Below are 19,534 nucleotides of genomic sequence, written 5' to 3' on the forward strand. Positions count from 1 at the left end.
GCGAACAAACCACCCCACCCATTGAGCTGACCCAAACCATGGGTGTCACGTGGTGATGTGGCAGATCCACCACCACGAATGGCCCACCACCACACAGCCATAGATGTAGTCCTAGCCCTACGAGGTGTGCAATTGCCTTGCACACCATTTGCTAATTGATGTGCAATGTCCTTTGCCTACTTTTGCTTGCATTCTGCTCATCTTTGAAAAATCACCCTAGGGGGGAAATTTTTGGTTTTTTTGGGTGAAATATTAATATCTGGCATCAGATATGATAGAAAAATCAAAAATAGCTTGCTAATGTTTGAAATCTGTTCTATTTTTGGATCCAACATGTTTGTGATATATAACAAATCTAAATATAGCTCAGATATGTTTTACAATATAAAATTCTTAGAAATGGTACATCCTGGATCAGTATTGATGACTGGTATGTTTTCCTGTATCCTGTGTATGTTTCTCTTGCCAAAAGGGCATCCACATATGTTTTTTCCATGTCAAAATCCCTCTGAAAAAGCTGCATTTCACCAGAATATTTCAGTTATGATAATTCTCATTTTTCTCCTTCAAATTTAATGTTACAGCCACTCAGAGCTACCAAGTGATGTAGAAATATATTTCTGATTTTTTCCAAAAATTTCCACCTCAATCAGAGATGTGGAGATGATGGATGCACAAGTCATGTTCCGGATGACCTTTTCCAAGTAACAAACAATTGTCAACAAAGCCAGCTTTTGAGACGAAAATCATGGAAATGCATTTTGGAAGGTGTCATTCATATTATTGATTGTATCAAGTTCATATTTCCTCAGTTGCAACTTGTTTTTGACATATCATATGACTTTTGGTATTTTTATTGAGCAGCATTTGGATGGATGGCTCAAGTTCCAGCTGGATGACATTGTGAAAGGCATTGCAAAATAGTTGCAAATAGCTGCCTTCCTGTGGCCAGATCCTCAAAAGGCATGCTATTCATTCTTCACACCTAAATTTAATAAAACATAAACATTCTGGTACTCTACAAGTAGAATACAGCCTGATTTTTCATCTTTCACATTCATGGCACCCTCGCAAGTAGATGGATGCGACGTAGTGAACTCGGATGACGTGTTTGAAGCTTCAGACAAATAGATGCAAACTTCCCAAACCCATTGAAAACACCGGAAATACAACTGACATTGAGCAAGGAGAGGCAACATTACTCTGGCAATGGTAATACATCTTAACATGGTTAACTTACAACTTTTATCTTGAACTTTCATCAGAAGTTGGCTAAAAGTTGCAGAGAAAGGAGTACTATCTCTCTTTTTCAAGATAAAAAACATATCAATTCAGCAATTTGTAATTTAAAACCTGCCAGCTATAGTCTAATAACACCTGTAGCATAAGTGAAACAATATTAGGACATGAATTGTTAAGTTTTGAGTGAAATAACACACCTGAAAGTCTTGTTCCCAATTTTCAATTTTCAGGAGGGTTTCAAAACATACAATTGTGTTGGCAAACCTTTCTCTGCTTGCCTAATACTCAGGGAATCAAATTCAGATAATCTCAGCTAGGTAGGTGGATACCAGTATGAAATTCTTGAGGGCTGTATTCACTTTGATAATGAAGGATTTGTTGTGAGAGTCCTTGAATAGAGTGTATTTTGTCTGATATAAACTATACTGTGTTCACAAAAACCATCCAATGGCCAAGAAATTTATATGGATATCTTCAGAATGAAAACTCGAATGGATTCACAAAGTTTCATAGAAATCAGAGGATTGTGTGGATACAGGTAATGGGAATAGGTGCAGAGGGTCACAATAAAGCAACTGAAAGTGCCGGAATCTCAGTTGTAGATTGCAATTCGTCTGACTTTTACTCTCTGCCCAGTAAATACATAATGCTACCTATCTCAAATAGTAGTATTGCCCTTCAGAACCTCTAAACACATTTTTCCATATTTTATTTCATCCAATAACAAATGCACAAGTGAGTTGCGCAGCTCTCCGTCAATGCTCGGCATCTTCCAAGCGTTGTTGATGGGTGGGTTTGGTACGCCACGTCAACACCTGGTCGACACCATCTCCACCATTCCATCTTGCCTTCCATTCAACAAACGGCTCACCGTCGGTCCACTCTCACTCCAATCACAGAACCGTCCCTCAAATCCAACGTCCCGTTCGAGTCATCGCCTATCGAGCACCTGGCCCTCGGCATTTGCACAGAATCAACCACCTCACCATTCGGGATTCCAACAGACTTGGGGAAGTTCGCTAGACACAAACTCCAGGATGGTAAGGGCCTATCCTACTTGAGCACCATTCATACCTCACTTGATTTTCAATGCCAACAGCACCACCAATTGTCTGACATGGCACGCCAATGGTCCATCTGGGCGTGCCACATTGATGTCAACCCTCATGGCATCGACGTCCATGATGCCAAGGCCCGACGATGACGACGATCCACCATCGAAAGCCCACCACCACCAGCGAACAACAATGGGTCACACATGCCCACTACTCACAGGCGTCTGCCTTGCATTACCACCACGAAGGGTGACAAGCACCCTTTACCAACGTCACTAAAAGGTCAGCTCACATCCCCTCACTCCCATTCCCATGATCACACACAACCCAGTTGACATGTTGCTGATAGCGACGTGGCAACCAGACGTTGAACAACACATTCTTTGTTCGTCGTCATATGACAAGGAACAGCCAACACGCCAATGGACAGCCAACATGCCAGTGGACGATGAACACAACAATGGACAATACAATGACGACACGGGACGACGTCAGCGGACAACGAGGAGGAGGAGGAGGCCACAGGACGACGACGCAACATGGGACAAGTATGACCCAACGACAATGATATGGCATGACGACGACCCAACAACAACATGGAATGAAGATATGAACAGCACGGGACGACCAGTGAACGACACTGACACACAATGCCCATGTCCCGCCGCTCCTCCTCTCTACTGGCACCTACCCACACCGTCCTCCCTGGACGCCCCATCTTTCTCTGTGCAAAGCCGGAACCAGACAATGCTAGCATCACTTGCCTGTGGTGCCCCAGAAGGCCGGAAGATTCTGCACATGGGTTCAAGGCTCACGCGATGACACCAGATGGCAAAATGGACGATGATGAAGCAACTATGTCACAGGACGATGCCTACAGGATGACGATGGGTTCTGAGGTCATTGACAGCTGGTCTACATGTTTCTTTTCAAATTATATATTAGCACATCCTTTTTACACAGTTTCTTTCCCTGTATGTCATGTAGTAGGCTAGCTACCTTTTTCTTAAGTGTTGTTTACAACTGTGTACCAACAGCGTCTAAGGCCCAAAGTCATCCAAAAATGGTTTGTCCCATCCAGCTCAATTCAGTCAGATTTGATAGAGGGAAACTATTTGAAGGTGTCAGAACATTAGAAAATATATATATGGTAAAGTTTCAGATGTTGTTTCTATGAGGAACAAAGCTGTAGGGCACAAAGAATCTCCTCAGAACACACTTTCAGAATTGTTTACAATTGTTGTGTGCTGATGTTTTGTGACCTTTTCAACAGAGGAACTTTTACTTTTATATATTTGAAGGGAAATAAGAGACTATTGATATATGTTTATGAAAAGCCTGCCCCAACAAATCCCAGGCCAGCCCAGGTGCCAATGCATGCTGCAGACCCCTAGCTTGAATGCATGGTTAATGGCAAAGCATTAAGTGCAATAATGTGGGTGAGTAGGGCAACAACTACAGCCAGGGGTGCACCACACCACGCCGACGTCAATGACTGCCCACGGACGTCAACGACCGCCCACGAAGGCGACACGACCGCCCACGAAGGCGACACGACCGCCCACGAAGGCGACACGACCGCCCACGCAGACGACACGAAGACGACACGATGACACAAAGACGACACAACGACACGAAGATGACGCGACGACACGAAGATGATGTGACCACCCACAAAGACGACGCAATGACACGAAGATGACGCAACGACATGAAGATGACGCAACGACATGAAGACGACGCAATGACATGAAGACGACGCAATGACATGAAGACGACGCAATGACACGAAGATGACGTGACCACCCATGAAGACGATGCAACCGCCCACGAAGACGACGCAACCGCCCACGACACGACCGCCCATGGCAACCCAGCCCACGGACGCCAAAACGAGCCCACCGCCCACAAACATGGACCCAGAGCACCCACGCACGGAGGATTCTGCTCGCATGAACGGAAATGGGTAACGACGAGCCCAGGTAAGCTCCCCCTCCCTCCAACATTCCTCACCACCACCCTTCCATTATTCCCCCTCCCTTCATTGCTCCCCCTCCCTCTGTTGCTCCCCCTCCCATTTCTCCCCCTCCCTCCATTGCTCCCCCTCCCATTGCTCCCCCCTCCATCCATTCCCACCTCACCCTTCACCACTCCCTCCCTTCACCACTCCCTCCCTTCACCACTCCCTCCCTTCACCACTCCCTCCCTTCACCACTCCCTCCCTTCACCACTCCCTCCCTTCACCACTCCCTCCCTTCACCACTCCCTCCCTTCACCACTCCCTCCCTTCACCACTCCCTCCCTTCACCACTCCCTCCCTTCACCACTCCCTCTCTCCTCCATCACTCCTTCCCCCTCCCTCCCCCCTCACTCTCTACTACATCCTCCCCCCTCCATCACTTCCCCCTGTCTTCCCCCCTCCCTTAAATATTGAGAATAGTAAAAAATAATTGTGTAGTCTATTTAATACATTTCAATTTTTCCTGCTCAGCCATGACTCATGAATATAGAAACCATGATTATATGATGTGGACTTAGAATTATTTCATAAAGTCATTCCATGTGGATTCCATATGGAGTCCATATGGATTCCACCCTTAAAATGGTATAGAACATATAGAATAGAGTATGGATTCCATGTGGAAAAAGTATGGATTCCATGTGGAAAAAGTATGGAATCCATGTGGAAAAGTATGGAATCCATCAGCCATTCCATGGAATCCATCCCCCACTCCATGGAATCCATCTGGAATTTGTGCAGTCCACCCCCCATTCCATCCATTCCATATGGAATAACCTGGGGAGGGTAAAGTACTGCACCTGAGGGATATCAGATAAGCTATCTGAATAGGACCATGATACGTAACTTTATCTGTTTCAGTTTCAAGGAGAACTTCCAAGTGCGATGTATTCTGGGGTGGTGATGGAGGAGGACACTGAGGACACTTTGGTAAGTGTACTTTGATTTTTGTTTGCCAATAAATCTTGGTCCATTACTTGTTGGCTATGATACAAGATGGAAAGGATATCCTTTCCCAATCAATCGTCAGTGAGGAAGCACAGCAGACAGAATAGCTTTTGCACACCTGCACATGCCCAGGCCACACATTGCTGTGTACAATATTATAGCACCAGAACTTGCAGAAATTCAGACACAATAATAAAGGGTTTATCATTCAGAATAGAACATTGACATCCATGATATTTAGTTTTGAGGAGAACTTCCAAGCATGACCAGATGTTTTACAGAGAAAACAATGCACATTGGCTCTGTGGACTAGGTAATTTTCTAAAAATCTCTATGCAGATGTGCTGGTCACTCAAACAACCACTACTATGTATGTAAATTTATTCTTCAATGTTTGGAGTCATCAATATGTTGAACTCAAAAAGAGGAGGTGGAAGTCAATCGGTATTTTCATAATTTCATTGATTCAATAGATAGATTTCAGAGATAAAATAATGGAACAGATGATTCAGATGCCAGTGATCTCCTTGCTCACGACCATCATCATCCACCCTCCCTTCCTGCTCCTCAAGAGTTTACAAGAGAAGGAATTCCTGCATCAAGTTGTAAGGGTAGCCACCAAAATAGCCTGTGAGAATATATTTACTTACATGACTTTTTCTAGATGGAGTTGGTACACTGTGCAGTCATGCCTGTGTCGAGTCATCGACTACAATTTTGCGCCCTTGCCAAGTGTGAACATGTAGTCAAGGTGTTGATGACTTGAGTCGCACATTGCATGTTTGTGATGGGCTTCTGACACTGTGAAAATTTTAGAATACAGTGCAAGAAGCTCCTCCAAAGGTTGACATACAAAGTAGTGTTTGAAAGTCCAGTCTGGTCTGCTCTTTTGATGCCCAGGGGCTTTAACTGTAACCGTAACCGGTCTACCCTTTTCCCAGAAGTCAAAAAGACCAGACTGGACCGCAAAATACTGCGGTCTGTGGTCTTTTTGTGATCTTTAGACCGGTTTCGGTCTGCACCAGTTTTAACCGGTCTATGACCGGTCTTTAGGCTAATATTTTAAAATTATGAATCAGTAAATTTATTAACATGTCTACTGGCTTTAAAACGAGCCCAAGAACGTTAAATTCTGTTAGGAATTGGTGTTTCTATAAAATAAATCTGGTACATCTACTATTTCCAAAAATATTTTACCATTTAATTCATATCTCTCTCGATTCTTTACCAAGTTTTATGTTCTTGGGCGTGTTTTAAAGGGTATTTAAGGGGCTACAAAAGACTGGTCCAAACCGGTGAAGACTGGTTCACGTTAACCGGTTTTTTTGCGGTCTTAACATCTCAAAAATAAAAGACCATAACCGCAGGTCCAGTCTTTTGTGGTCTTGGTCCGGTCTGGTTACGGTTTTTTTCCAGTCACGAGACTGGACTTCTAAATACTAATACAAAGTGCAATGGTGATCTGTTTCTTGCGTGATGATGGGACATGTATGCAGGTACAGTAGTGGAAATCTGAGGGTATTGCAAGCAGGTAGGTAAAGACAGATGTGAATTGATGAATTACGCACCTTATGCAGCTGCCTCTTCATGCGCTACTCGGTGACACATCATGAACCTCTAGCAACGGGACCCTGGCTATTTAAGAAATGGTGAGTAATCTTCAATTCAAGGAAACTGCAATTCACTTGTGCTCCATTGGTGACAGGGACTGTGATGGGGGTCTATGAAAATGGTGAACGCTGAGGGAAGTCTGAAAGATTGCAAGAAGGTAAGTATGAAAAAAAGTTGTGTTCAAGTCAAGAACACTCACCTGGTGTAGAAGAGTACCAGAGGTGGGAGGAGAGCTGTACTTTACCATCCCACATGAGTTCCGGCGGATTACGGCGGAATCCGGTGGAGTGTTGGAATTCCACTTGGAATTCCAACAGATTCCAAGTTCATTCCAATAGATTCCAAGTGGAATTCCAACAGATTCCAATTCAGATTCCAAGTGGAATTCCAACAGATTCCAATGGATTCCAAGTTCAATCCCTGAATAATCAATACATATCACTCCACCTATTACCTAACCACTTTGTGTAACTTAGACCTTAGAATTTCATACAAAAGTGATCATTGAACAGACATATTGCATTGATAATAACTATGTACAAAAAGTATTGAACTAATATAAGGGGGAGGGAGGGTATGGTGGGGAGTGAGTGAGGGAGGGAGGGTATGGTGGGGAGTGAGTGAGGGAGGGAGGGTATGGTGGGGAGTGAGTGAGGGAGGGAGGGTATGGTGGGGAGTGAGTGAGGGAGGGAGGGTATGGTGGGGAGTGAGTGAGGGAGGGAGGGTAGGTGAGGAGTGAGTGAGGGAGGGAGGGTATGGTGAGGAGTGAGTGAGGGAGGGAGGGTATGGTGGGGAGTGAGTGAGGGAGGGAGAGGGAGTGGAGTGATGGAGGGAGGAGTGATGGGTACTCACATGGTGTCCCACCACTCGTGCTTGCCGTTGACACGTCGTCCTCGTCCTGGTCGTTGACGCGTGGTGGTGGTGGTGCTTCGTCGTTGACGCGTTGACGCGTCGTCGTGCTCGTGCTCGTCGTTGTCGCGTTGTCGGTCGTGGTGGTGGTGCTTCGACGCGTCGTGGTGGTGCTTCGTCGTTGACGTGTCGTCATTGTTGTTGTGGTCCGTTGATGTGTCGTCCTCGTCCTCGTCGTGGGCGTGGTCGTGTCGTTGTCGTGTTCTGGCCGTGGTCACGCGAATCGCGTGGTGGTCGTGTCTTGTGGTCGTGGGTTGGTTGTCATCCATCCGTGCGTGGTGGTCGTGGTCGTGGCTTGGTCGTCGTCCATTGTCGTCGTGGGTCGTTGTTGTCGCGTCGTGCTGTGTCGTTGTTGTCGCGTCGCCGTATGGTGGTGGTGTGTCGTATGGTTGCCACGTCGCCGTTGGCGACGTGGCCTCTGCATTCGGTGTGAAAGAGGGAAATGAGAGGGGGGCGTGTACTCACTTTCGATGACGTGGCACATCAACGGTCCCTCTGGACGTGCCACGTCGTCTTCACTACCTGCCGTCGACGCGGCAGGCGCTCGTTCGGCTACTGGGGGTGGTGACGTGGCATTGGCACGTTGTTGCCATCGTCGTTTGCGTGTGCTGAGGTTGGTGTGGGCGGTTGACGACGGTAGTGGGCGGTGGTGGCCATGGGCGATGTGGTGGCGCTGCGGCAAGGGAGGGGTGTTATGGAGGATGGTGGGAGTTGAGGAAGAAGAGGGTTGAGGGTTGTTGATGGCACCAAATCGTGTGTCGGCGTTTGCCGACGCTCGTTTGGGAAGGTGAACACGAAAACGACATATATTAACTGATAGTTCTATGCCTTGTAACGGTTGTATAGCATAGTGGTAATAATGCTCCTCTCAGTTCCCACGATGTCTCTTGAGGCTATGGTTCAATCCTTATTCATGTAATTATTTCTATGTTATTATAATAACAACTACAATCACTGCATTTCTTCGGAATTCTGATGGAATGCATGGATTCAGAAGGTTCCGAATTTCGAGAGTCCGAACCGCCGCCGATCCGCCTGTCCGCCTGTCTGGTTCGCACGGCACTACAGTAGGCGGGAGCGCTGCGGTTCAATTTTGATTTCAAAAGCTTTAGGTCTGGGCCCAGACCTAACCCTAGGTAAACAGTGATCGATTGATCGATAGTGATCAACGACGTCTTGGACCGCACGCCCATCTACCCTGCCTCATTGACTGACCAACTTTCCATAGAACCACTTCATACATCTTTTATACATTATATCTTCCCTTATCCTACACATATTTGATGGCTGACGTGTAATATCCACATTTTGCAGCCTGTTTAATGGCTATCAAGGCCAGGGAATACTAATACAAAGAATTTGTTTCTATAACGTCAGACATCTTACTGAAAACCCTCCAGGCAGTAAGAAGCGATAACTCTGGGCGGCCAACAGATAGGTATACCTCCTCGGCAACAGGCACAAAATCTTCAGGATAAAACCGCCGGAATTCCTCTCTGGGCCCTGCTTCATCAGCCAGATATTGTCGAAGGTCAGAAATGACATCCTTTGGTAAGCGGATGAGGCAGTCAATTCCACCATAAAACTGAGGATGAGCAGCGGCGTCATCAGGGACGTGTCCAGATGGCATGTCTTTGCCAGACTGCCACCGGACAGTGCGCTGATTCCAATAGACATGGAACTCGTCAAGGGCACTTTGAATGAGTGGAACAAAAATCCAGTAAAACAAATGCCTAAAACAATGTCAGCGATCAAATGATTGAATCTGAAGTTCAAGAATGCTCAAACGATTAAACATACTGGTGATAATTGACCTCAGGATTGATCAGACGGTCAGTTTTGCCTTGTAGAATGACTTCTCGCAAATTGTAACCCGCTTTCTCACGAAGCCACCGCCACAATGCCTCGATGATAATGTTGTGAACACTTTTCAGAAGTGCTACGCTGCAATACACATCAGGATCAATTTGAGGGGCAAAGGCCTCGCTGAAGACAAACAATCCATCACTTGACTTCTTGCTTCGGAACCAATATCACAATGCACCGAAGAGCAACTTGAAACGCAACCTGCCAGCCGATTTCGGACCCCTTATCAAGGTCCAATTGCATTGGCATTCCTGAAGATGTCGAGTCTGAACTCTTTTCTTTCCAATCGAAAAAATCGAACTAACCTCCCAGTTTCTCTAGCAAATCGAGATAGAGGTGGCCTACAGCTCCAGGAGAACGACTGTCAGGAACAACATCTATTTGTGGTAGTTGCCCTGTCCATTTGTCTCGGGAGTCGGTATGCATATATCGGAAAGCCTAAACCTCCCATCTGCAATGCCAGGGCACCAATTTTCTCATGACCGTCTCCTGATATTTCGTGATATGGACCAAGGGCGGAGAGTGGCTGTCGGTTTACTTTAAACTTCTTTTTTCCTGGAAATCGTTTCTCTGCACCATCTGGAAAATGTTCCCGCATAATCTTCCTAACGGTGTCTCTTCCAGGGGGCATACAACTTTAAATGACCTGAAAAGAATCTATTCAAGGGGTACTCACCGAGGGACTTTGACGTCTTTGTCTTTGAGCTTCGCCTTGAAGTAATTCGGGCCATTATTCTGTGTCACGTCCTTTTCAACCTCATCAACAACAAGCTGAACGACTTCTTCTGCTCCTAGTCGATTCCTGCGAACGGATGGAATGTTGAATCGGCGTTCAAGTTCGTTCAACTTGGTCTTTCTATATAGCAATGCCTGTCAACAACAATGCCCCTCGATCCGCTGCTAGTGGACTTACCCAATGCTAAGGTGGTGATCTACTTGTAGACGTGCCAACTTTTGGTCCTGCGAGAGAGAGTGTCTGGAGTATGTCAACAGCACGTTTTTGAAGACATCATCTGGTGGGTCTTCAAATTTGAAGCTCAGTATGTTGAACTTGGTAAAATTGAAGACTTTGGCTCACAGATCTTTTTACCGGCACCGTTGACACCAGTTTTATTAACCATTATAGTTGCGTATAATCCGGAGAGGCAATGAATTTGAGGGAAGAAACGTATGACACGAACATTAATTTGTGATTTGATCGATGCTTACATTTCTCTTCCCTGAAGTGCAGAACTCGTTTGAGTTTCACCCTCCAATTTTGCCTCGTCACACCCTTTTCTTTTTTTGCCTTCCATTGTTCCACGTTCACACCACTATGTCTACGGAGTGTCAACCACTAGAAGATATAGCGCCACTCCCTTGTGATGGATGTGGACTTACCTTTCCTCTTCGTCAAGCTGAAGGTGATTGTTCAAAGTGCATGAAACTGGCGCTGCACGAACTAGGTTCTCCAGATTACAATGAGCTTCGGGTAAGACCAGCAAAACACTCTTTCATCCTTTCAATGAGTATTAACCCACAAATTTGACCAGAAATGGCAGCAATGCCTCCAGTGTGGCATCACAAGGCGCAACATGTCTTTCGCGCAGCCTGGACAAGCTCAAACCTGTGGGTCTGCTGCCTGTGTGGAGAAAGGGTCTTCTCAGCAAGGTATTACCCTTTGGATTGTCTTCGAATGGTGACAATACTCACATGTCATTGACAGAATCTCAGGTTTCCGGTCCCTTGGGGCCGTCATCTGTTGTAAACCAGCCAGCATCCAGCCAACGTCGTCCTGGTCAGCCTGTATCCCTCAACGAACAGGCCCAAATGCGTGTCGCAGCGCTGCGCGGGAGAATCCAGGGTAGGCAGAATCGAACTGGGGTAGAGTTTGGTACAGGCAATACAACGGGATCACTTCTCCACCACGAACACGGAGGGGGTGAACCGGGGGAGGCAAAGCTCATTGTCGGATGGCAGGTCAGAATCATTGTTTCCTTTTAGCGTTCTCATTCAATAGTAATTACTACTCCAGGCCCGAAGCTACCTCACCCGCCACGAAATCATTGCTCTCCATCTCGCCAAATCACTCGGCGGTGCAGAGTTTTACCCCGCCTGTTCGCAGCTTATGGTTGGCGCATCGGGCACTGGAGTCCCTGACCCTTTGGGTGGTCACTTGCCAGGCGCGTGCAGCGACAACGACCCTGGCATCTTTGATTCCCAGGTATTCGATGCCTGTGCACCATACATACACCTTCCCCGGTCCTCCTGTCGCTGCATTTGTGAACGGTGGCACTTCCACTCCTGGAAACGCAACCACGACCGCATTTTCAAAGGCAACGGCAACCCAGACCGGTGGTGCCACTGGGACATCGACGACGTCTAAGGGGAAGATGTGCAAGCTCAAGAAGGGCAAGTCTGCCTCTTCGTCGTTCGTTCCATTGGCCTCCGTGGCAGCAGCCAGTCCCACCACCACCGATATGTACCCCCGACACTTCAGCAGGGCCATGCGCGACTTGCGCTCGGCCGCAGTATCTAAAATGCCTCTGACCACAACACCCCACGACATGCACGCTCGCGATTCTGACTGCTGTTTAGATCCCGCCTTGTTGTATTCATACCCAGTCATTCATATTATAGGATGTATAGTACATTGCTATCATTGCAATAAACATTTGTTGATGTTGGCTTGGACGCGAAGTTCACTCTTTAAGCACGGTTACTGAGGGTCAATGGAAGCATCGTTTACTGATTCAGGTTTTGTCAAGGTTTTGTGAGATCCTGGCACCTACCTTGGGGGGACCCGGTCAACGCCAATAGTTGGCAAGTAGATTTTATTCTGGCACGAAGTCGAACTAAAGATCTGCATGTGACAATGCTGCCTTAGGCGACAGGCGGATCGGCGGATCGGCGGCAGTTCGGACTCTCGAAATACGGAACGTCCTCCATGGATTCCATCCTGGAATACACTTTCCATTGGCATTCCATGGAATCTGGTTGGAATTCCAATGGAAACTGTTCCGGGAGGCTCCTGGATTCCAACCATTTCTGCTGGATTCCATCGGATCCTGTTGGAATTTCCATGGAATTGGAAACCAAAATGGCTGAGGCTCCAGCCAACTGGTTTCCGTTGGAATTCCAACATTCCACTTGGAATCCGCCGGAACTCATGGGGGATGGTAAAGACCTCGAGGAGAGCTGGGGAGTGTGTCGGAAGGATGGCAACTTTGAAAATTTGGTGAGTGGTATCCCAAATTTCCACAGAATCACCAGCATCACCCACGTAATTGGGCCTTGCCAGCAATGCGTTCTGCCAATGTTCCGCACAATGGTGTAATTTTCTATTCAAAATGTGTGTTCCTGGAAATTTTTCTTTGCATCACACTATTCTCAGAGGAACTAATAATGTTTCTGGCAAGCTCTGCATGGGTTTCATTGACTAGAACTCACAGTGAAGGGCTTTTAGTTTACCGTCATTAAGATTTCCTGAGCCATCTATGGCTCAAATGTTCAGAAGGAGTATTCCTTGGAGTTCTTTGATTACAAAAAATATCTTTCTGAACATTTGAGTCATAGAAATTTACTTAAGCTGAGAGTCTCAGAAATGCGAATCTTAAGGGTCTCAATATGCTAGTAGTTAGGGTGTCAGGCTTAGGTAGATCTCAGGTTATGAGGAGTTCCCTGTTTGTTCCCCATGCTTAGTATGTTCATGTCTGGAAATTGTCACTAGTGGGTTGCTACCGGTTATTGATTGATGCGATTTTCAGTCTAGTATCTTGCTCTCACGAAACCTTTGTTGAATTTCCTTGGCACCTAGAGCATATAAGAGCCTTGCAGAGTTAACATGCAACTCACCTCTTCCCTTTGCCTTCATTATGCCCATTTTGGTTGCCATCCTCCAGTAATACCTCCCCTTGATTGGTGAGTCAGTCATGCATCTGTCCACTATCCAATGTACTCACCTTCATTGTTTTGTTTTGCAGATGCCCTCATTGTCATCGACATCATCCATCTTATCGTGGTGAGTCTATCTTTGTTTGGCTTCAATGACATTGACCAATAGACTGTTTTAGGCACTGTCAAGTTTTTCTCCGACCACCAAGCTCTTGTGCACCATTATCTCTGCCTTCCCTTTTGCCAGCTTTCAGATAGTTTGGTTAGTTGTTTCTTGTGTATTCAACATCATTGTTTGGCTCATGGACCATGCCCAGATGTGCACTTGATTTTTCTCGTTCTGCTGTGCCTTAGGGTTCCAACCTTGACTGGGGCTCAACCTTGACTGGGGCTCAACCTCAATGCTCATCTGTCTGCAATTGGTGCCATCTCAGATCTTCACTTCGTCACCAATGATTTTTATTTTATAGATAGCTGTGGGGGCCTCTCTCATGGTACATTATTTTCTGGGTATTGCCTCTTCATATGTTGATACTTTACCTATGTAGAATGCAGCAGTCATTCCTACATATCCCGAACTTCCTTATGTGCCCACCTTGTCTTTTTCCAGCACATTTCATGTCCCTGCGCCCAAATTCGATTTTTTGCCATCTGAGGAATGCACTCATAGACGGTGCTCACAGTCTCGACTTGATTTTACACAGTCCGGAAAATGCTATCCCGTTGGTGTGACCTTTTGCAAGGTTTGTTGATTGACACAGTTTCCACTTGTGTATGATGACTCACCTTTGCTTCCAGTATCGACAGAAATTCTCACTGCACTACGCCACATTATATATTTTGCGATTGGGGGATTGTGATTATTGACAGCACTTTGTGCTGTCAAGCTCCCGGGGTTTCTGTCATGGGTGTGTTCTTTCTTGTATATTATTTGCTCACACGCTGATACTTTACATGCTTAGAAAGCACCATTCTCCATCACACCTGCACCTCTAACCTTTTTGGTTTTTTTTCTTTCGACTTACTGCGCCTCCATGCCCTGTCCACCTCAAATTCAATTTTTAGCCATCTGGGGAATGCTATACAACAGCATGAAGTGCTGCCTCCCTCACAGCCACCCTTGACAATGTCAACCGTATTTTTTCGCGTTCTGGAAAACACTATGTCGTGGATGTCGTTGTGTTCAAGGTTTGTCGATCGATGTTGTTTTTGCTCATGACAACTCACCTTTGCTTCCAGCATTGACACACATCCTGAATACTCTACGCCACGTCCAAGGAGTGCTGTTGCACTCACAGCCACCCTTTCGTCACCCTCACAGCCATCTTCGACGACGTCAACCCTATTTTTCAACTTCCGGAAAACACTATCTCGTGGATGCGGTTATCTCGAAGGTTTGTCCATTAACATTGTCTTTGCTCATGTATGATGGCTCATGTTTGCTTCTAGTGTAGACATCAATCCTGATTACTCTATGTTTCTGCTGTCCAAGGAGCACTATCCTGCTGTTCTGCTCATGGTCACCCAGCGACATCAACATGATTCTTTTTGTGTTCAGGATAACACTCTTTTATGGCACTAGGTTAGTCCCTCCCCATCATTTTCGGTCATATATCTGGACTCACTCTTGTGTCCAGCGTCTTCCCCACCATCTGCCACAGTACAGTGAGCCCACATGCTCTCTCATCGTGTTCCACTGAGCTGGGATCACGTCTGATCGCGTAAACTCGCAATGTGGTGTCGACCCTATTTCTGAATATCTGGGAAACACTATTGCATGTGCACGACCGCCCTCTATTGTCCTGACACGATATATTGTATTCGCGACATATCTTGTTGCACGAAACGTTTCGTCGCCATCTTACAATGTGTGTATCACATTATCTCTTGTTTTCGTCATCTACTAATTCTTTTAAGTATATTCGCAGGTGTGACATTGTTGTACACCCTGCACCTTTCACCTTGTCAACTGCCATATTTTACGCTGGTTAGTAAGTCTATCAGGTCTCGATTTATCTGCTCCTCAGTGTGTATACTGACTTTTCAAGTTAGATTTTAATCAAGTTGTCCATTTATATGTTTTCCTTGGCCATTGATGTGTAAGCTGATGTCATTTTGTTCGTCGCCGTTTATTCTCGACTTATGCTTTCATAGCTTTTCATGTAAACTGTCGCCATTACCTATTCGCTGTTGGGGCCACTTCCCCCAGTTATGTTCTGTGGATGACGCTACATTCCTTTTATCATATATCAATCTGCTTTCTCTGCCGTGGTCTCACACGAGATCATGGCAGATTTTTTTTGTTCATACAAGTGTCCCTGCGGGGAACTGAACATATGATCCTACATAAAAAAAAGGAGGGCGAAATGCTGCAAAGAAGGCCTTTTTTTTGTGTTTGCAACTGTTTTTTGCTTATGTTTCTGAGCTGCCATTGGTTCAATGGATCTAACCGAGAATTTGATGGGAGGAACACACTACGTCATATAAATACATGCTAGTGTCCGAAATCATTGCAAACAATGTGCTCAACTGTAAAACTCAATGTTCAACATCAAAGTGGCAGGAATCAATCCCACCAGAAGCTGTTCACCCCGAAATCTTGCCAAATATATCCAAAGCTCTCCTCAGCCCACCATGCATCCGCTTCTTCACCATCCTTTGTGAATTCCCCATCGTTGTCATCATCGCTGCCCCAGCTGTTGTTGTTGTCCCACCTGAACTAGCAGCCAATGGATTCCCACAAACCTCCGCATACACACAGTCCCTCCATGCCACATACATCAACACAAGGGGCAACCACCTGAGCATCCGGTTGGGTCAACTGGTCCCATCAGGGTCATGGGATTTAGCCTGATTTGACACATGCATCCAAATGTCACAGTAGTGGTCACAAATTCTTATCTGTACATAGATCAGTTAGGTGTATGGCTCTTTGCCTCTGTAGCATGTTCCATAAATTCGATAAAATGAGACAAATACTCGAGCATTTTGCACTCTGTGCAAGGTGGGTAGTCTGTACTGAGAATAGTTTTGAGGCATCTTTTAGATCGAAGATATATTTCATTTTTTTCTTCTCCAAACAAGACAGGTTTCCATCCCATCACTTTCACCTCATGTCGATGATATGGATAAGTTTCCCAGATCAAGCCTGGAAGCCACTTGATACCCAAACCTGAGCAAGGAACTTCTTGCACTCCAGGACCACAATCCAAGGCACAATAGATGGTGGAGGAGGAGGCGGTGGAAGACCTTGATTTTTTCGTGTTTGTAGGCATGGTCCCATACCACAGTGAAGCAGAAAGTACCGTGGATTTGCTGTTGTCGTCAGAGAAATGTCTGTACTGCAAAGATCACATTGAATACTGTGCTTCCCAGTAATATTATTGATTGTGGTTGTTATCCTAGGAGCGCCAGGGAGTTGAATTTCCTTTGGATCTTCAGCTGCAGGTCGAGGTTTTGGCATTTCTTTCAGTGAGAATGGGGGGAAGGAACAACAAATCGATTGAAAAGCCTGTCTACAGTGAAAACACAACATGCAAGGCAGATATTTTACGTGTTATGGTAAGGGTCTTCAATTGAATCTGTGGAGTGTGTTGAAGCAACGTTGAAGGCACATGCTAAATGAGCGCGGGCGTGACAATCATTTTGTGATTGCACGTGTTGACTCCCACGACCCCGATGGGACCAGTTGTCCTAACCGGATGCTCGGGTGGTTGCCCCTTGCATCAACACCATGAAATTCTGCCCCTCCGGACTACCAGAAGTATATGGGGTTGTGTCGTGCCAATCCAGTGTGTTCACTGCTGGGGTTGCTATTCCTGTTTTTGTGATGTGTGGGTTGCCGGAGGCGTTGTATGCACCTAGGACAGCGTGGATGTTGTCAGCCCAGGATATGTAACTGGACATAGACGAGGAAGAGGTGGAGTTGGAGGAGTTGGAGGAAGAAAAAACGTCAGGACAGAGAACAGCCTTTCGATACGCTACACTTTCCAACAGCGTACTCCCCGAAATCTCAGGGAAACCCTGTCCATCACCACTTGTATCGTTCAAATAATTCCTCAACAACCCAAAGCTCATCGGTGAGCTCATCGCGCCATCTAATATCTCCTTGATGTACCCTGTCAACCCCTCCACTGCATCCACCTGCGCACTCCCATTGAGTTGTTGCGCAAAAGGCGATTTGAGAAATGTAGCGAAGACACGTGTCATCCCAGCTGCGGCCCACCCATTCCCAGTTGACCAGAGTCCAGTGTCTTGGTTTTGGGGATCCATGATGTGCATCCATGCACTGCCACTTGAAGGTTGGAGGACCTGCTGGTAGAGTTGGCATTGGGTGTATGATTGGAGGAGGACTGAGGCATTTTGGGTGTCTGCGCCGTAGTAGGCCAGGAAGGGTGGGACCATGTATACGAAGTCTGCCCTGGGCGCAAGGAGGTTAGTACCCAGTAATGATGGAGGGAGTGGAGAAGGTACCAAAGCTCAGCAACATCCGGACGATGTGATATCACTCCATTTGACCATCGTGGGATCTGAGTGAGCAGCACATCCACCGTCTCCTTTGCAGCAGCCATATACTCCCCATCCAACTTACCCAACATCACCGCACTCACTCCCAAACTCAACAGATCACCCACTGCACCACTACCCGCACTCAATGCCACGTACCCCGTCCCAAAATCCACTTTCGACAATGCATAGTTCAAAGCAATGACCCTTGCTGCTGGTAGTGCTGGTATCAGGAACGGGGTCGTGCCAAAGATGGAGAATTGGGGCATGAGGAGTTCGAGTTGGGCTTTCACAGATGTGCCATATTCCGAGGAGTAGTGGGGGAGGGATTGGGGGAGGGAGAGGACATTTTTGATGGAGAAACCTGGGTTGTAGGGGAGTGGGATGTAGGTTGTTAGAGTTGCGGAGAGGAGGGTGATGGTGTTGAGGATTGTGTTGTTCCCCACCATTGCAAGGCGCCAACATTGAGTAGCATAGTTGTGTACAAGCAATTGTCATCACATGTCTGCACAGCCAATATTAGACTTCACTTACCACTAGAGTTTGACATTGTTCCAATGTCAACAAATACCTTGCTTGTATTTCATGCAACATAAGAATAAAAAATCCTATAGTGCTGAGTACTGAGTCCTATGGGCACAAAGCCTGCTATGGCGATGACATAAAAATGAACTGAAATTTCTTCAGAGTAAGTTTGTGATCTTTTATTGGCTGCTCATTGCTGAACCACTTGTGCGGTTCGCTCCTTGCAGCCATTGGAAGTATTGTATAAGTTGCAGAGTTTGAGCAGATTTGTTGAAGACAGTAAATTGAGTAACTTTCTCAGAAATCTCTGAGTTTCCGCAACTGGCAATGGCCAATTTGCTTCATTAGGTTTGGCAGCAGTCTAGAGCAGTCTCTAATGTTTCAGCGTCAATAAAAGGGATATATGACCTTGGGGGCCAGTACAATGAATTTGTATGGTTAGGTTTGGCAATAGTCTAGAGTGGTCTCTAACATTTTGGCATCAATAAAAGGGATATATGACCTTGGGGGCCAGCAGGATGGATTACATAATTATGACTGTGGTAATAGACCTTGCCAAGCAAGGTAACCATCACTTACAACGACGATGACACGACCTGCCACAGCAACTTCAACGTGGAGAGCATTCAGGGTGACGACAAGCATGGGTGAAAGGTAAGCTCTGTTTTCGATTTTTGATACCATGTCCAAGGAGATAATGACCATCAATTTAGGGAGTATGCAACAATATGGGGGGCACAGTGGCTCAGGTGGCAATCATTTACCTGGCTTGGGTCTGCAAGGTCTCAAGTTCGATCCCCCACATGTGGAAAACAATTTAGACACCATGTGCATTCAACACCCCCGGGAGATGCTGAGATGGGTCAGGTGTATGGGAAGGTGACGCGGTCTGTTGTATAGACCTTGATGCCAAATATGATGTACCCACGCCCCCCGATCACAATGATATCATGGCCACATTTACTCCTCTTATCTGAAA

General features: G+C 46.2%; 7 protein-coding genes across 7 annotated transcripts; 5 read left to right on the plus strand and 2 right to left on the minus strand.

The window, feature by feature from the left end:
- Nucleotides 1–2,947: 2,947 nt before the first annotated feature.
- On the plus strand, nucleotides 2,948–4,724 carry LACBIDRAFT_328528 (uncharacterized protein; the record flags this gene model as incomplete). Its single annotated transcript, XM_001882467.1, has 4 exons — nucleotides 2,948–3,271; nucleotides 3,335–3,363; nucleotides 3,717–3,736; nucleotides 4,285–4,724. The coding sequence occupies 4 exons, from the start codon at nucleotides 2,948–2,950 to the stop codon at nucleotides 4,722–4,724; spliced, it is 813 nt and encodes a 270-aa protein (XP_001882502.1).
- A 223-nt stretch (nucleotides 4,725–4,947) lies between these two features.
- Nucleotides 4,948–6,318, plus strand: LACBIDRAFT_328529 (uncharacterized protein; the record flags this gene model as incomplete). The annotated part of the gene is made up of 8 exons (XM_001882468.1): nucleotides 4,948–5,103; nucleotides 5,179–5,247; nucleotides 5,427–5,464; nucleotides 5,605–5,635; nucleotides 5,769–5,895; nucleotides 5,930–5,999; nucleotides 6,082–6,243; nucleotides 6,270–6,318. The coding sequence occupies 8 exons, from the start codon at nucleotides 4,948–4,950 to the stop codon at nucleotides 6,316–6,318; spliced, it is 702 nt and encodes a 233-aa protein (XP_001882503.1).
- Nucleotides 6,319–6,946: 628 nt separating this feature from the next.
- LACBIDRAFT_328530 (uncharacterized protein) lies at nucleotides 6,947–10,772 on the minus strand (the record flags this gene model as incomplete). Its single annotated transcript, XM_001882611.1, has 11 exons — nucleotides 6,947–6,973; nucleotides 7,076–7,109; nucleotides 7,729–8,203; nucleotides 8,251–8,613; nucleotides 9,172–9,518; nucleotides 9,586–9,724; nucleotides 9,957–10,089; nucleotides 10,190–10,286; nucleotides 10,328–10,507; nucleotides 10,565–10,673; nucleotides 10,730–10,772. 11 exons carry the CDS (start codon nucleotides 10,770–10,772, stop codon nucleotides 6,947–6,949), a joined length of 1,947 nt encoding a protein of 648 aa, XP_001882646.1.
- Nucleotides 10,773–11,225: 453 nt separating this feature from the next.
- LACBIDRAFT_299682 (glycoside hydrolase family 61 protein) lies at nucleotides 11,226–12,016 on the plus strand (the record flags this gene model as incomplete). The annotated part of the gene is made up of 3 exons (XM_001882469.1): nucleotides 11,226–11,301; nucleotides 11,357–11,610; nucleotides 11,666–12,016. The coding sequence occupies 3 exons, from the start codon at nucleotides 11,226–11,228 to the stop codon at nucleotides 12,014–12,016; spliced, it is 681 nt and encodes a 226-aa protein (XP_001882504.1).
- Nucleotides 12,017–13,925: 1,909 nt separating this feature from the next.
- On the plus strand, nucleotides 13,926–14,391 carry LACBIDRAFT_299683 (uncharacterized protein; the record flags this gene model as incomplete). The annotated part of the gene is made up of 4 exons (XM_001882470.1): nucleotides 13,926–13,946; nucleotides 13,995–14,018; nucleotides 14,073–14,267; nucleotides 14,323–14,391. 4 exons carry the CDS (start codon nucleotides 13,926–13,928, stop codon nucleotides 14,389–14,391), a joined length of 309 nt encoding a protein of 102 aa, XP_001882505.1.
- Nucleotides 14,392–14,650: 259 nt separating this feature from the next.
- LACBIDRAFT_299684 (uncharacterized protein) lies at nucleotides 14,651–14,978 on the plus strand (the record flags this gene model as incomplete). The annotated part of the gene is made up of 3 exons (XM_001882471.1): nucleotides 14,651–14,712; nucleotides 14,764–14,918; nucleotides 14,974–14,978. 3 exons carry the CDS (start codon nucleotides 14,651–14,653, stop codon nucleotides 14,976–14,978), a joined length of 222 nt encoding a protein of 73 aa, XP_001882506.1.
- Nucleotides 14,979–17,217: 2,239 nt separating this feature from the next.
- On the minus strand, nucleotides 17,218–18,479 carry LACBIDRAFT_299686 (uncharacterized protein; the record flags this gene model as incomplete). The annotated part of the gene is made up of 2 exons (XM_001882612.1): nucleotides 17,218–17,944; nucleotides 17,998–18,479. The coding sequence occupies 2 exons, from the start codon at nucleotides 18,477–18,479 to the stop codon at nucleotides 17,218–17,220; spliced, it is 1,209 nt and encodes a 402-aa protein (XP_001882647.1).
- Nucleotides 18,480–19,534: the final 1,055 nt, after the last annotated feature.

The sequence above is a fragment of the Laccaria bicolor genome, genomic scaffold, assembly GCF_000143565.1.
Source record: "Laccaria bicolor S238N-H82 LACBIscaffold_17 genomic scaffold, whole genome shotgun sequence".
Classification (NCBI taxonomy): domain Eukaryota; kingdom Fungi; phylum Basidiomycota; class Agaricomycetes; order Agaricales; family Hydnangiaceae; genus Laccaria; species Laccaria bicolor.